General features: G+C 38.2%; 1 protein-coding gene across 3 annotated transcripts; it reads left to right on the top strand.

The window, feature by feature from the left end:
- Nucleotides 1-4567: 4567 nt before the first annotated feature.
- Nucleotides 4568-7388, top strand: LOC111994235 (geranylgeranyl pyrophosphate synthase, chloroplastic). 3 transcript variants are annotated; one of them, XM_065768561.1, is made up of 3 exons: nt 4568-4746; nt 5008-6207; nt 6894-7388. In XM_065768561.1, the coding sequence occupies exon 2, from the start codon at nt 5165-5167 to the stop codon at nt 6200-6202; it is 1038 nt and encodes a 345-aa protein (XP_065624633.1). In that variant the 5' UTR covers nt 4568-4746; nt 5008-5164; the 3' UTR covers nt 6203-6207; nt 6894-7388. The 3 variants fall into 3 exon arrangements, with proteins under 3 accessions (XP_065624633.1, XP_023881879.1, XP_023881877.1); XM_024026111.2 differs by having other exon boundaries at nt 6874-7388; XM_024026109.2 differs by lacking the exon at nt 6894-7388 and having other exon boundaries at nt 4570-4746; nt 5008-6410.
- Nucleotides 7389-12914: the final 5526 nt, after the last annotated feature.

The following is a 12914-nucleotide window of genomic DNA, read 5'->3' as shown; positions in this document are numbered from 1 at the left end:
CCATTCTTCCTCAGTTGGTGTTCTGAAGTCGCGTACTTGGATCCGCGCATTGGTTAGTCACGTACTTGGGAGCCGTGCATCAAAGGTGGAGACTGTCACTACAGATCAAGTCCAATTGGGTATTGGGGTAAGGGTTCAACTGTAGGTTGGTAAGGTACTTGGGATTCCTTTACTTGTAACCGCTTGATTTGATAATAGTGGAGTTTCGGGAGTGGTGACCTGAAAATCACCCGGTGGGGTTTTTGCCATTAGGGTTTTCCCCATTCGTAAACAAATCACCGTGTTATTTATTTTTCGTTGCATATTTAGTTGATTGGTGATTTGTTTGTGCTTCCATAAAATTGCATGATTAATTGATTAATTAATTACTGGGCTAAATTAATTAATTAGAGTTAATCACAAGAGGTCATTCAGATTAATACATTGATAAGCACTTCATTCCCCGCCTTGGATAACATCTTCCCCTTCCAACCTTATAATTTTTTCCAAACTCTATCCTTCAAGAAAGAAAAAGTTTGGTATTTTGCTTAACCCACCAATGTCAGTAGACCCAAATAAGATTCAAACCCCTCCACCTCCTTTACACCCAAAAGTGACACAATCTCATCCCTGTGGCTGCCACTGGTATTGCTACTAAAGTAAACTAATGACTTCTCCATATTACTACATTGGCCTGAAGCATTAGCATAAACCTGTAGCATCTCATTAATCACCTGCATCTCTCCAATAATTTCTCAACAAAAGAGAATAGTCATCTGCAAACCTTAAATTTGAGATTGTTGGCGCCCCTCTACAAATAGATACACCCTTAATTTGCCCATCCATCTCAGCCTTTGCCAGTAATGAACTAAAACCCTCAGCACACAATAGGAACAGGTATGGTGATAAATGACCACCCAGACGAATCCCCCTAAATGGCTTGATGTTGCCATATGGCTTCCCATTAATAAGAATGGAAAAAAGAAGGTGTGGTGATACAACCCATCACCCATTTAATCCAAGTGACTAGAAACCCTACTTTGCCATAAAACCCTGCAGGAAGTGCCACTTAACTCGGTCATATGCCTTTCTAATGTCAAGCTTCAATGCAAGAGATCCATTTTTGCCTTTTTTTCCAAGAGTGCATGGTATGTAAAGTTTCATAGGCCACCAATACATTGTCTATGATGAGTCTCCTTGGGACAAAAGCACTCTAGGTAGGGGTTATAATACTTGGGAGAATATGTTTCAACCTGTTAGCCAAAACTTTGGATTTAATCTTGTAAATAACATTGCATAAGCTAATAGGTCAAAAGTCAGACATTTTCTCAGGTGACTTTATTTTAGGGATCAACACAATATAGGTATGATTTATGGTAGGAACCATGACACCAGAATTAAAGTAATCCAGGACAGCATTAACAACACTATCACCCACTACATGCCAAAATTTTTAGAAAAAAAGTGCATTCATACCATCAGGCCCAGGTGCCTTGGTTGGCCCCATTTGGAACAATGCAGCCTTGATTTCTTCAGTAGTAAAATCACTGGTTAGAACCTGTTGCATTTCTAGGGTCAGCTTGTGAGGCACAATATTGAGATAGTCATCAATCTAAGAACATGTACCTGCAGTAAACAAGTTATCAAAATAATCAGTCGCCACCACAGCTATTTCATCCTCCTCCTCCATCCAAGCACCCTCAGAGTTCTTTATCCCCTGTATATGATTTCTCCTTCTATGTTGTGAATACTTTAAATGGAAAAATTTTGTGTTCTTGTCCCCATATTTCAACCAAGCCACTCTAGATCTCTAAGCCCAAAAAATCACCTATTTTAGAAGTAAGTCATCTAATGTTTTGCTTACACCCAAAAATTTAGCTCGTGAAGCTTCAGTTTTCTCCTCCATATTTAATAGTTCCAGTCTTTTTTGTAGTTGTTTAATTTCCTCAGTGTTCGGATTTGTCTTAGCTGAACCCTAAGTCCTTAAAGCCTCACCACAATACTTTATTTTCTGTTGAATCATCCCCAACCGGTGACCCTCAAACTCACCAGTCACCCATGCATCTGACACAACCTCCTCACATTCATCCCAAAGCAACCAATTTTCCTCAAACTTAAAACTTTTTCTACCCTTTCTCGACTTCATGTGTTCTGTCTAAAGAATAAAAGGAAGATGATCTGACTCATAAGGGGGAAGATGAGTTACAGAACATAACTGGAACTTGTTTTGCCACTCCTTTGTTACAATAGCTCTGTCTAGCCTGAGTTTTGTGTTTGCAACCCTTGGTCTTTTATTATTCCAAGTATAAGGATATCCTTTAAACCCCAAATCCTCTAACTGGCAAACCTCCAAGGTAGCACAAAAAGCATCAATTTGGCTCATTTGAGGCGGTATTTTGCTAAACTTTTCTATAGACTGAATGATTGCATTAAAATCACCAATGCACATCCAAGGTCCCTCCACAAAAGTTTTAAGATGCTCTAATAATTCCCAAGACTTATATTTCATGTTTGTTTCTAGCCAGCCATAGAAACATGTAAGCCACCATTCAAACCCATCTTCTTCCTTCACTTTCACTAGGATATGATTATCTATGTAATTAATCAAATCTATCACTACCCCTTCCTTCCAAATTAAAGCCAACCTGCCACCCATATCTAGTTTTTTAACAATGATTTTATTTGGATAAGGCACTCACCACACAACCTATTAAACCCTTCTCTGTCCAACCTTGTTTTCATTAGAAAACACACATTGGGAGCTTGTTCCTTCACAATTTTGCGAAGGTTTCGACCTGTCCAAAGGTCCCCAAGCCCTTGGCAGTTTCAACTTAAGAGTTTCATTGCTCCCGGCAAGAGTGGTCATCCACCCTTGTCAATCCATCTGCAAAACTTGAAGATAATTTCTCACGTTTCACTTTCTAAACTTCTACATCTGCACATGAAAAAGAGAGATTAGAATTTTGCTCACTAACTCTTTTCCCTAGTATTGGGCCCTTAAGTGCTTTAGTGAAGCTTCCTAGCCCATAGTCTATCCTCATAATTCTAGTCCACGTAGACTTTTGTTTAGGCCCATGATACCCATTCAGCCTAGCTACTTGATTTGCTTGTGGCATCTCCAATTTGATTCTAAATTACCCACATCCAAAACCACATCATCCGACATCAGCCTACCTTCTAATTCTTTTTCCTCAAGACACATCATCTGACTAGTCGGTGTTATCTCAGAGTTATTATTCAAGTTTCCCACTCCCATAACAACATCAGTAGGACTAGATTTTCGTTTATCCACAGCCTTTATAGGTATCATATTATCATCAATCTCTTCTACTCCTTGTTTCTCGTGGCACACCATCTGAACTCACCTCTATCCTTTGATTCTCGGCCTGATCATCTCGTTGGGAGAAATCCTCTCCCAGATTTTTGGACTTCCATGCACCAGCCTCCTCCTCTACCTCTTCCTTTTGTGGTGGTGATCGTTGTCGGCCACCTGCAACCTTCAGCCAATCTCCATATTGGTACTGTATCTCCCCTCCATTTTTCTCCACAGCATAGTGACTAGCACAATGGCGTAAATCATGTCCAAGAAGTCCACAAAAATGACAGAAAATAGGTAACCTTCCATACTTAAACGTTACCCATGTGCGTACACCATCAGAGTTTGAAATAAAAACCTCCACACCTTAGAGGCTTTAAAATAGGCACTGCAACCCAGACCCTCATGAAAAAATTCTGCATATCTTGTCTTCGACACCTTTCAACATCTTCCACAATACTCAACCTACTCCCTACTTCAGTCGCTACTTTAGAAGAAAGCATATCAAAAGTAGCTCTCCAAATCTAAACCCACGAGATGCACACTCCACATTACTTGCTGTCATCCCCTCATGCCATCTCTTGAGCATTAATAATTAATTATCAAAACACCACGGCCCCCCTTTTAACACATGGTTCAGATCAAAATCATTCTGAAACTTGAATTGAAATAGATTCATTCCCACCTCTATAATCTGCAAGCCGAACTGCATCCCCCATACTCTTCTCATCGTGGACAATGCCGCCCTTTTATTAAAAGCCTTGCAAGTCAAAAATTTACCAATTAAACTCAGATTGCAACTCTCAATCTCAGGTAACTTGGCCTCCTCATATATCATAATAATTTCTTCCTCCTCCGCCGTAAGCTTCATATTCCCCAAGCTCTCAATCACCTCCTCCGCCATAATAACAGAATGGACAGTCACTGTCAAAAAATTGAAAAAATCAGACCCTCTGGTTGCTCTAATGGCTTGTTTGGGAGTTTAGAGAGGGAGGAGAGTAAAGGGGAGTAGAGGGAAGGGAAGTAGTGAGGAGAAGAGTAGAGGAAAATGATTCACCTCCACCTTATTTGGATGTTTTTAAAATGAGTAAGGGAGAAGGGAATAATTAGCCCTTCCCCTTGTGTAATTTTGTTAATATAATAAGGGTAAATTAGGTAATTTACTTGGTCAATAGTTTATATACTCTACTCCCCCTCCAAATCTCTCCAATTTGGGGGAATTAAAATTGGGGGGTTAAAGGGAGTCCAAACCCCTCCAAACTCCTCTAAACCCCTCCCCCTCATTTTTTAAAAAACTTCCAAACAAGGTAATTGCATTACTCTCCCTCCCTCTACTCTACTCCCCTTCCTTTTTTAAACATCCAAACATGCCATAAGGGAGGGAGATTCTCGCTTAGAAAATGAGAGAGAAGACTCCTACGTGAGGAGAGTTTTGCTGCTGTAGCCTGTAGGTGAGGTTTTTTTAACAATCTTTATATTTGTGTATATTAGAATACCGTATACAACACAAAAAATTAAAAATCATTGGCCTTTTTGAGAAACAAGAGAACAATTAAAATCCTATAATTTTTTTTTAAAAAATGAACAGCTAAAAGAAAAGGGACAGATAGTTAATAGAGTCATGGATCTTGTCCAGTTGTCCTCTTCTTTCTTTATATATATATATGCTTGTACAATCAATGAAAATAATAATTTTTTAACTTGACTTTCAGTAAGCCAGAGAGGTACTACGCATCAATGGAGGCCAGAGCCTCTCTCATTACACCAAAAAGAAAAAGAAGATACAGGAACATAGAAACAGAGATCAAAAAACACAGAAAGAAATAAGCCTTTGTGCAAGGAATTGCTTCAAAGTTCAAAATCCAAAGCATGAGAAAGATGAGCTTTAAGAATGTTGTTCATACTTGGGTCAAAACTTGTTCCAGATCTAAATCCAAATCTCGACCCTTCTCATCTCTCTTTGACTCTGCCGACACTCTCAAAAGACAACAAGAATCACAGTCAAAACCAGCCTTCAGTCTCGAAACCTACATGACCCAGAAAATCAAATCCATCAACGAAGCTCTGGACGCCGCCATTTCACTCAAAGACAAAGAACCCCGCGAGCTCCACGAGGCCATGCGCTATTCCCTCCTTCCCGGTGGCAAGCGAGTCTGCCCACTCTTCTGCATCGCTTCCTGCGAGCTCGTCGGCGGCACTGAATCCATGGCCATGCCCGCCGCTTGCGCCGTCGAGATGATCCATGACGCGGCTCTCATCCAAGACGATCTCCCTTGCATGGACAACGCTCATCTCCGCCGTGGAAATCCCACCACCCACAAGGCATTCGGCGAAGCCGTCGCCATTCTCGCCGGCGATGGCCTCTTAGCCTTAGCTTTCGAGCACATTGCCTTGTACACACCAACAGCCGTGCCCCCAGCGAGAATAGTCCGTGGCATTGGGGAGTTAGCGAGGTGCATTGGATCTCAAGGATTTGTTGCAGGCCAAGTGTTTGATATAAGATCTCAGAGAGAGTCTAACGTGACGTTGGAGTATTTGGAGCAAGTTCATCTACATAAGACCGCAGCAATGCTGGAAGGAACAGTGGTTCTTGGAGCTATGTTGGGAGGTGGGTCCGATGAAGAGGTTGAGAAAATTAGGAGTTTCGCGAGATATGTTGGGTGGGGTTTTCAGGTAGTGGATGACATTCTTGATGTGACAAAATCGTCGCAGGAATTGGGAAAACCGACAGGGAAGGACTTGGTGGATGGGAAAGTTACGTATCCAAGGCTAATGGGTGTTGAAAAGTCGAGGGAGTTTGCGGAGAAATTGAACAAGCTGGCTCTGGATCAGCTTTCTGGGTTTGATTCGCAGAAAACGGTGCCGTTGGTTGCATTGGCCAATTACATTGCTCGTAGGCAAAAGTAATATAGGTATGTATCAATGTTTCCAACCAACCCAAACCAAGATCTCTTTTACATCACTATTATTAATGGAATATTTATTTTTACGACTTTATGCTTGGTATAATTGAATTATACTCTTCCTGTATATGTGCATGCAAATTTCTGGCACACAAGGACACAAAGATAAATACTACTTGTATCAATAAAATTGCAGATTTGTTAGACCCTCATCATTCATCATTTAGGACAAGAGTGCCTACTAATCTTATATTCCATAGAAATACTATAATCTGTTTGGTAAAATGAAATGTAGAAAGCCCTGTAACATTTGGGCTTAAAGAGAACAAGAATTGGCTTTGTTACAATTATATACTTTCATTTTTTTTTTCAGCGTCTAGAATTTTGTTGCTTAGGATTTTACGTCCTGTTGATGAAATATCTTAAAGTGCTTAATGTGTTTTTATTATTGAATTTATGACTTGAACCATGGACTGGGAAAGTGGAAAGCTTTAATTCATTTGGGTGCTATTTTTCTTTTTTCCTGAAGATTATACTTTTGTTATTTGCTTTTCCATCTTTGTGTAATATCCAATTGGGGTTTTGGTTTGTGGTGGCTATTATAATAACAGTTTTGGAGAAATTTACAGTTTATATATATATATATATATATCTTGGATATTTGGTTTAAATCAGATTGGTCAAATTGTGGGAAGGCCTGACTTGGCACCAGTGGCATGGGTGAGAAGGTTTGTGACCCCCTTTGGTAACATTCAGCTTTTTCTGGAGGAGTTGGGTCAAAGCAGTGGCAGCATGTTTGAAAGATTTGAAATGGATCCTTTTAATTCTGATTTAATTAACCAGGTGCCACACACACAACTTAATCTGCAATAGAGAGAAATATTTGTGGGTTATTCACACCATTATTTGTCAAAGGAATGATTAATGTTCCAATCATGCCAGCTGATAATTGATGTAAAGGGTGAAGCCCCCTGAATCCACATGTTAATATTCTTAGCCGGTTTTTGGTCCATGAATTTGGAATTAAAAATGGCTGACTGAAAACGAACATGACTTCAGTAAACAATGAAGTGATGCTATTTCTCCATTGTCTGAACCAACTTCTGTACCATACACCTGATCATATTCTGAATGCTGAAATAACTGGGCAGCATTGATCGCATTGTCTGGTTGCTTTTACATCCTTCAAATTGGAGTGGACCTAATTTGCTTAGTAAATAGCATATTTGTTTGAGTAGTAATTTATTGAATCATTGAGGTGATTAAAATGCCTAAACATATCTAGTCTTTGGTGCTCTTCTCACCCTAGACAAAGTACGAATCATACTTATTTTTTTGCCTAAACATATTATAGTGATGTGGTTAATTACTTCTGCATGGGGGGATATCATAATCTTCTAATTTTGTAGATATTATTAAATGTACACTCAGATGAGCAATGTATTTAGTAAGAAGTATTATACTCATACATTTTTCTGACTTCGAAAGAGATAAAACTATGCTTATTAGATATCAATGTTAGATGAATATGAATAAATTAGCTTTTCTGATTTAAATCGAGAACCAAAACTTAAATTGGAGTGATGATGTTTTGGGGTTGAAAATAATGGGACTATAACTTGAAGTTTGTTAGCCTCTTTTCTCTTTACACACAAGTTCAGAGCAAAATAAAACATGATTTTTGCTAATCAATGTCAACATTTGTAGTTGCGATAAACATATGTATGATTGTTAACTATTCTGTGCATTGGATGAGTTGGCGTCTAGTTTATGATATTGTTAATGTCGAACTGAGTGAAATCACTGTCGCATTAATTTATAATTTGTTTTTTCAGTAGTAAATTGGTAGTAATATAACATTTCCCCACAGAAAAGGCTATCTAAATACATGAAGACAAAGACTTCTTTCTGAATCTAAAAACAACATAATTTCATCAAAGTAGTAGCAGTGGCATTGAAGTGGCAGAGTTTTCTTCCACTTTAACTTCCACCTCTTATGATCGTGATACTTTTCACTGCTTCTACTACCTTTAAGGCCACAAAGACAACAATTTTAACGAAGCTCCTAAAAATCTGAGCTTTGATCTGACCTCTCTTGGGGGGGAGGCTTGTGGTTTTGGAACAAGCAGAAGCCATAGAAGTAAAAGTAGATGGTAATCTACAAAGAAGCAGAGGGGACAAGCAGAGCAAGAAAGCCAAAAGAACAGGAACTTCAATTACTGAAGAGAAAAATGCTGAATAGAGTGATAAGAAAGAAGAGGTTGGTAATGTTTTTATAGGAAAGTGCTGAAGAGTAAGAATGAGAGTTGAAGGATGATGAGAAAGAAGAGGTTGGTAATCTACAAAGAAGCAGGGGACAAGCAGAGCAAGAAAGCCAAAGAGAACAGGAACTTCGATTATTGAAGAGGAAGAAGAAGCTGAATAAAATAATAAGAAAGAAGAGGTTGGTAATGTTTTTATAGGAAAGAGCCGAAGAGAAAGAATGAGAGTTGAAGGATGATGAGAAAGAAGAGGTTGGTAATCTACAAAGAAGCAGGGGACAAGCAGAGCAAGAAAGAACAAAAAAAACTGAATAGAATGATGAGAAAGAAGAGGGTAGTAATGTTTTTATAGGAAAGTGCAGAAGAGCAAGAATGAGAGAGTTGAAGGAGCTTGATGAGAAAATCTAGCTTAGAAAGTTTGTGTAAGTTATGGTTAGAGCCGGCGCTTTTTATAGATTCTAATTTGATAAAGGCACCCCCTAGTGCAATTGTAATTACTAATTGCATCATGAGGGTGCCTCTATGAAATATCAAGTTCTCGAAATTTTTCATCAAATTAGGACGTCATCAACCAACAATCCACGCGGTTGTGTATTTTGTATAAACGCGGTTAGTGTGTGTAATTCCATGAATGAACAAAAGGGGCAAAATTGTTATATGGGGATTAAAATTGATAGGGGAAACTTTTGACAAAATGGAATGGCGGGTTTAGTACTTTGTTGCGGTCCTAACTCATTATAGGCATTAATTTCTTGTCTTAACTACTCTCTAGAGCAGAAAATAAAGGAGACCTAATTGGTTTCTAAGATAAACAAAAGATGTCAACCCATTTCCCACGCCACGTCAACCTTTACAACAACAATCCACTCCCTCCCTCCCTAAATTGCCTTGGTTTCTCCTAATTAACAATAGAAACAAGAAAATAATATTCAGTGAGGTTTTAGAAATTTCTCTACAAGAGCCTAGGCTTGGAAAGTTAAGGACCTGTTTGGTTACTTATGGGTTTGTATTCATTTTCATATTTCATTTTTTGTACTCATTTTCTCTTCCCAAATCCTATATTCATTTTTTTGTTTCCAACTCATTTTCTATTTGGCACCATTTTTGGACTAGTTTTTGTTTTTCTCAAATCCCTTTATTTTCTAACAAAACCATTTGTCACTGTCACCCACTAGAAACTGTTGACACAACTTCAAAAATAAACCAAAACCAAAACCCACCAGAACCACTGTCACAATCCAATACCCAGCCTAGATCTCCACTTCGCAAGTCATAATCCCACCGGAAAAACCAAACACAGCCTAGATCTCCACTAGAAAACCCATCAATACAAATAAATTTCATCAAATCTCAACACAAGAAGAAAAAGGAGAGAGAGAGAGAGAGAGAGAGAGAGAGAGAGAGAGAGAGAAAGAGACACTCAGCAAAACATAGCCCATAGACAAAGCCCCAAAAGCGAGCAGCAACATCAGAAATAGGCCACTAGCAGTGACCATCGACCATGGGTCCAATCAGATTTCGCTCGAGAGAGAGAGAGAGAGAGAGAGAGAGAGAGAGAGAGAGAGAGAGAGAGAGAGAGTGTGTGTGTTATTGAGGAGACAAGTCACTGTTGGTGGGCCTCATAAAGTTGGTCTTTTTACAAAAATGTTATGTATCCATTTTCACTAAAAATGAAAATGCTCAAAAGTAGTTTTCATTTTCTATATTCAAACCCAATTTTTTTGGATACTAAAAATGAAAATTGAGTACAAATTTGCAAACCAAACCAAATTTTTGTGGTGGATCCCAAAAAAAACTAAAAAAATGAATACAAAAAACACAACTTTTTTCTTTAAACCAAACAAGCCCTAAAGTCCCGTCACAGGCAAGTAGGCTGACTCTTGTGAAATCTCTTCTTGCAGCAATCCCCTCATACATGGATTCACATTTTTACTTTCCAAATCAGTAATAAGCTCCAAAATTTATTACTCTAGGAATTTCACTTCCAGAAAAACAGCAAATTCAAATTTCTATATCCCAACGTCCTAGGCAAATATATGCAAACCAAAAGATTGTGGTGGTTTTGGAATTAGGTAAATGGAGGATACAAACATGGCACTTTTGGTTAAGTTGGGCTGGTCCAAAGCCTCAAATCAAGACGAAGTTTACGTCAATATTCTTATAGCAAAATACTTATAAGGAAAAAACTTTCCAAAGTTCATTGCTTTGGAAAGGTATCTAGAAAACTAAACCACTAGTGAAGAAATGTACTTACTATCAAGTTCTTTCAGTTTCTGATACCAACATTAGGGAGGATACTTGAAATCCGCCTACCTCTGGGATCAAACATACAAGTTCAAAAACCCTAGTCCTTTATTTTAACAAGAACGGAAAAACTTATAGAAAATCAAAATACATGTGAGACTCAAACTCTTGTTTTGGAAAATTACTTGGGATGTTCTCCCCAGCAAAGTAGCGTTGAATAGGAGATGGTCCAAAATGGACCTAAACTTTGTTCTTTGCAATCAACCCTCAAAATCTTAGAGCACCTTCTTATCCATTGCCCCTTCATAATCACCATTCACCACCTGGTCTCTCACAGTTTGGAACATCAATGGGTCCTTTTTACCAAGTGATCTTATGAAATGCATTATTTTCCCCTCAAAGTCTGAAGGTCCCAAAGGAAGAATGCAATAAGTTTACCTTGTTTACTACTATACTCTTTGATAATATGTGGAGGATTCAAAACCAAACTACTTTTGTATGTCACATCCTTGTACCAAAGAAGGCTACTGAAAGAATAAACAAAGCCTATTTTGATCACATTGTTGCATTGTCTGCTTTAAAGTCTCCCGTGGCTACCAAATGGCTTCCTTCTCCTCCAAACTGGGTAAAGATAAACTTTGATGTAGCAATCCCTCACTCTTCCACAATTGTTGTTGTCTATAGAAATGAAGTTAGAGAGGATCATTTTGCCTGTGCCTCTCTACTACCACCCACTAAGTGTGTGTTTGGGTGGAGATTAAAAATTAAAATTATTTCACTATTCAACTTATTTTTGTTAGTATTTATGTGCCCCATTGCACTTTTTGGCACTATTCATGGGCCCCACTGTACTATTTCAACTAACTTTTACTTTTATTTACAGTATTTTTAGCAATAATTTTTCAATTTCAGCAAAATAAGTGGTATCCAAACCCACCATAAGCCTATACAATGTGAAGTTTAGGCAACTATCTTAACTTTGAAGCTTGCAATTCATCGCAAGCTTTGCTTTGTAGTGTTTGAAGGTGATTCCAAAAGTATGATTAAGGCCTTACAGCTTTGACCCTTTCCTCCAAATTTGTTGTCTCCCTTTATTTTTGTAAACATAAACATTAAATTTTTGGCACACAATTTGGCTCAATGAGTTGTTCATTGTATTTGGGATAGAGCTTTAACTATCTCTTTTCTTTATGCTTGGGTTTCTTTCCCATAAGAAAGAGATGAGTCTAAGCCCTCTCTCTTTTTCCTGTTAACATATGAGAAATGCTAATGGATGCCCTTAGAGTAATTGCTAATAATTTATTTAAAGAAAGTTTTAGTAGGAAAAGGGGAAAAAAAAAAAAAAACAATTAATGTTTTGACAGCTTTTTCTATTTCCCTAAAAATGGTATCAAAATTTTCCCAAAATGGATTGTTAACTATTACCCTAAGGACACCCGTTAGCATGACCCTTAACATATTGTTCTTATATTTAACAAAAAGTTATTCCAAACTATTGGGATTTGGGACTGTTAGGTTCTAAAGATTTAGGATTTTATGTATTTAAAACTCTAATTTGTATTGTTGGCAAACCATGATCAAAATAGGTTGTTTAGTCTTGTTTAGACTTGCTCAAAGTTGGGTCATTCATGTAAAGTTGGAATCGAGAGGCTGCAGATGCATTGGTGCATTTCGGCCTGGCTCGATCAATCGAATCCCGGGCAGAATGTTTTTCTGCAGAATATTCTAGCTCAGCCCTAACTCGTTAAACGTTTTGGGTTTTCTGTTTTTACCCTAGGTATATAAAGAAAAACCCTAGCCACATTTTTAGAGTTGCTTCAGTTGAGTTGTTGCTCATACTTTGCCGTTTTGTGTAAATCTCTTGTGAGATCTAGAAGAGCTTTCCTTTACACAAAGTTTAGGGTTTTCAAGATAAAGATTACTTCAACATCTTGATGATCAACTCGGTTGCTACTATAGAAATTTAAAGAATATCAAGCATGGGTGCTTGTAACTGATTGGAAAATCCAAGAAAGAAGAAGTCCGTGGATTCGGAACTTGCACGTGGTCGTGTCAGTAAGTTCTACTGGTAGGTAGCATTAAGAAGTCAAGCGAGGAGCTTGTAAGTCATTTTGTATGAATTTTGATTCTTTCGCATAGTGGATTCAGGTTTACCTTGAAGATAGATAAGTCAAATTCTCCCCAGGTTTTTACCGTGTGGTTTCCTGGGTG

This window comes from Quercus suber, unplaced genomic scaffold (genome assembly GCF_002906115.3).
Source record: "Quercus suber isolate HL8 unplaced genomic scaffold, Cork oak 2.0 scaffold_961, whole genome shotgun sequence".
In the NCBI taxonomy this organism is placed as follows: domain Eukaryota; kingdom Viridiplantae; phylum Streptophyta; class Magnoliopsida; order Fagales; family Fagaceae; genus Quercus; species Quercus suber.
This window is presented reverse-complemented; position numbering and strand designations above follow the sequence as displayed.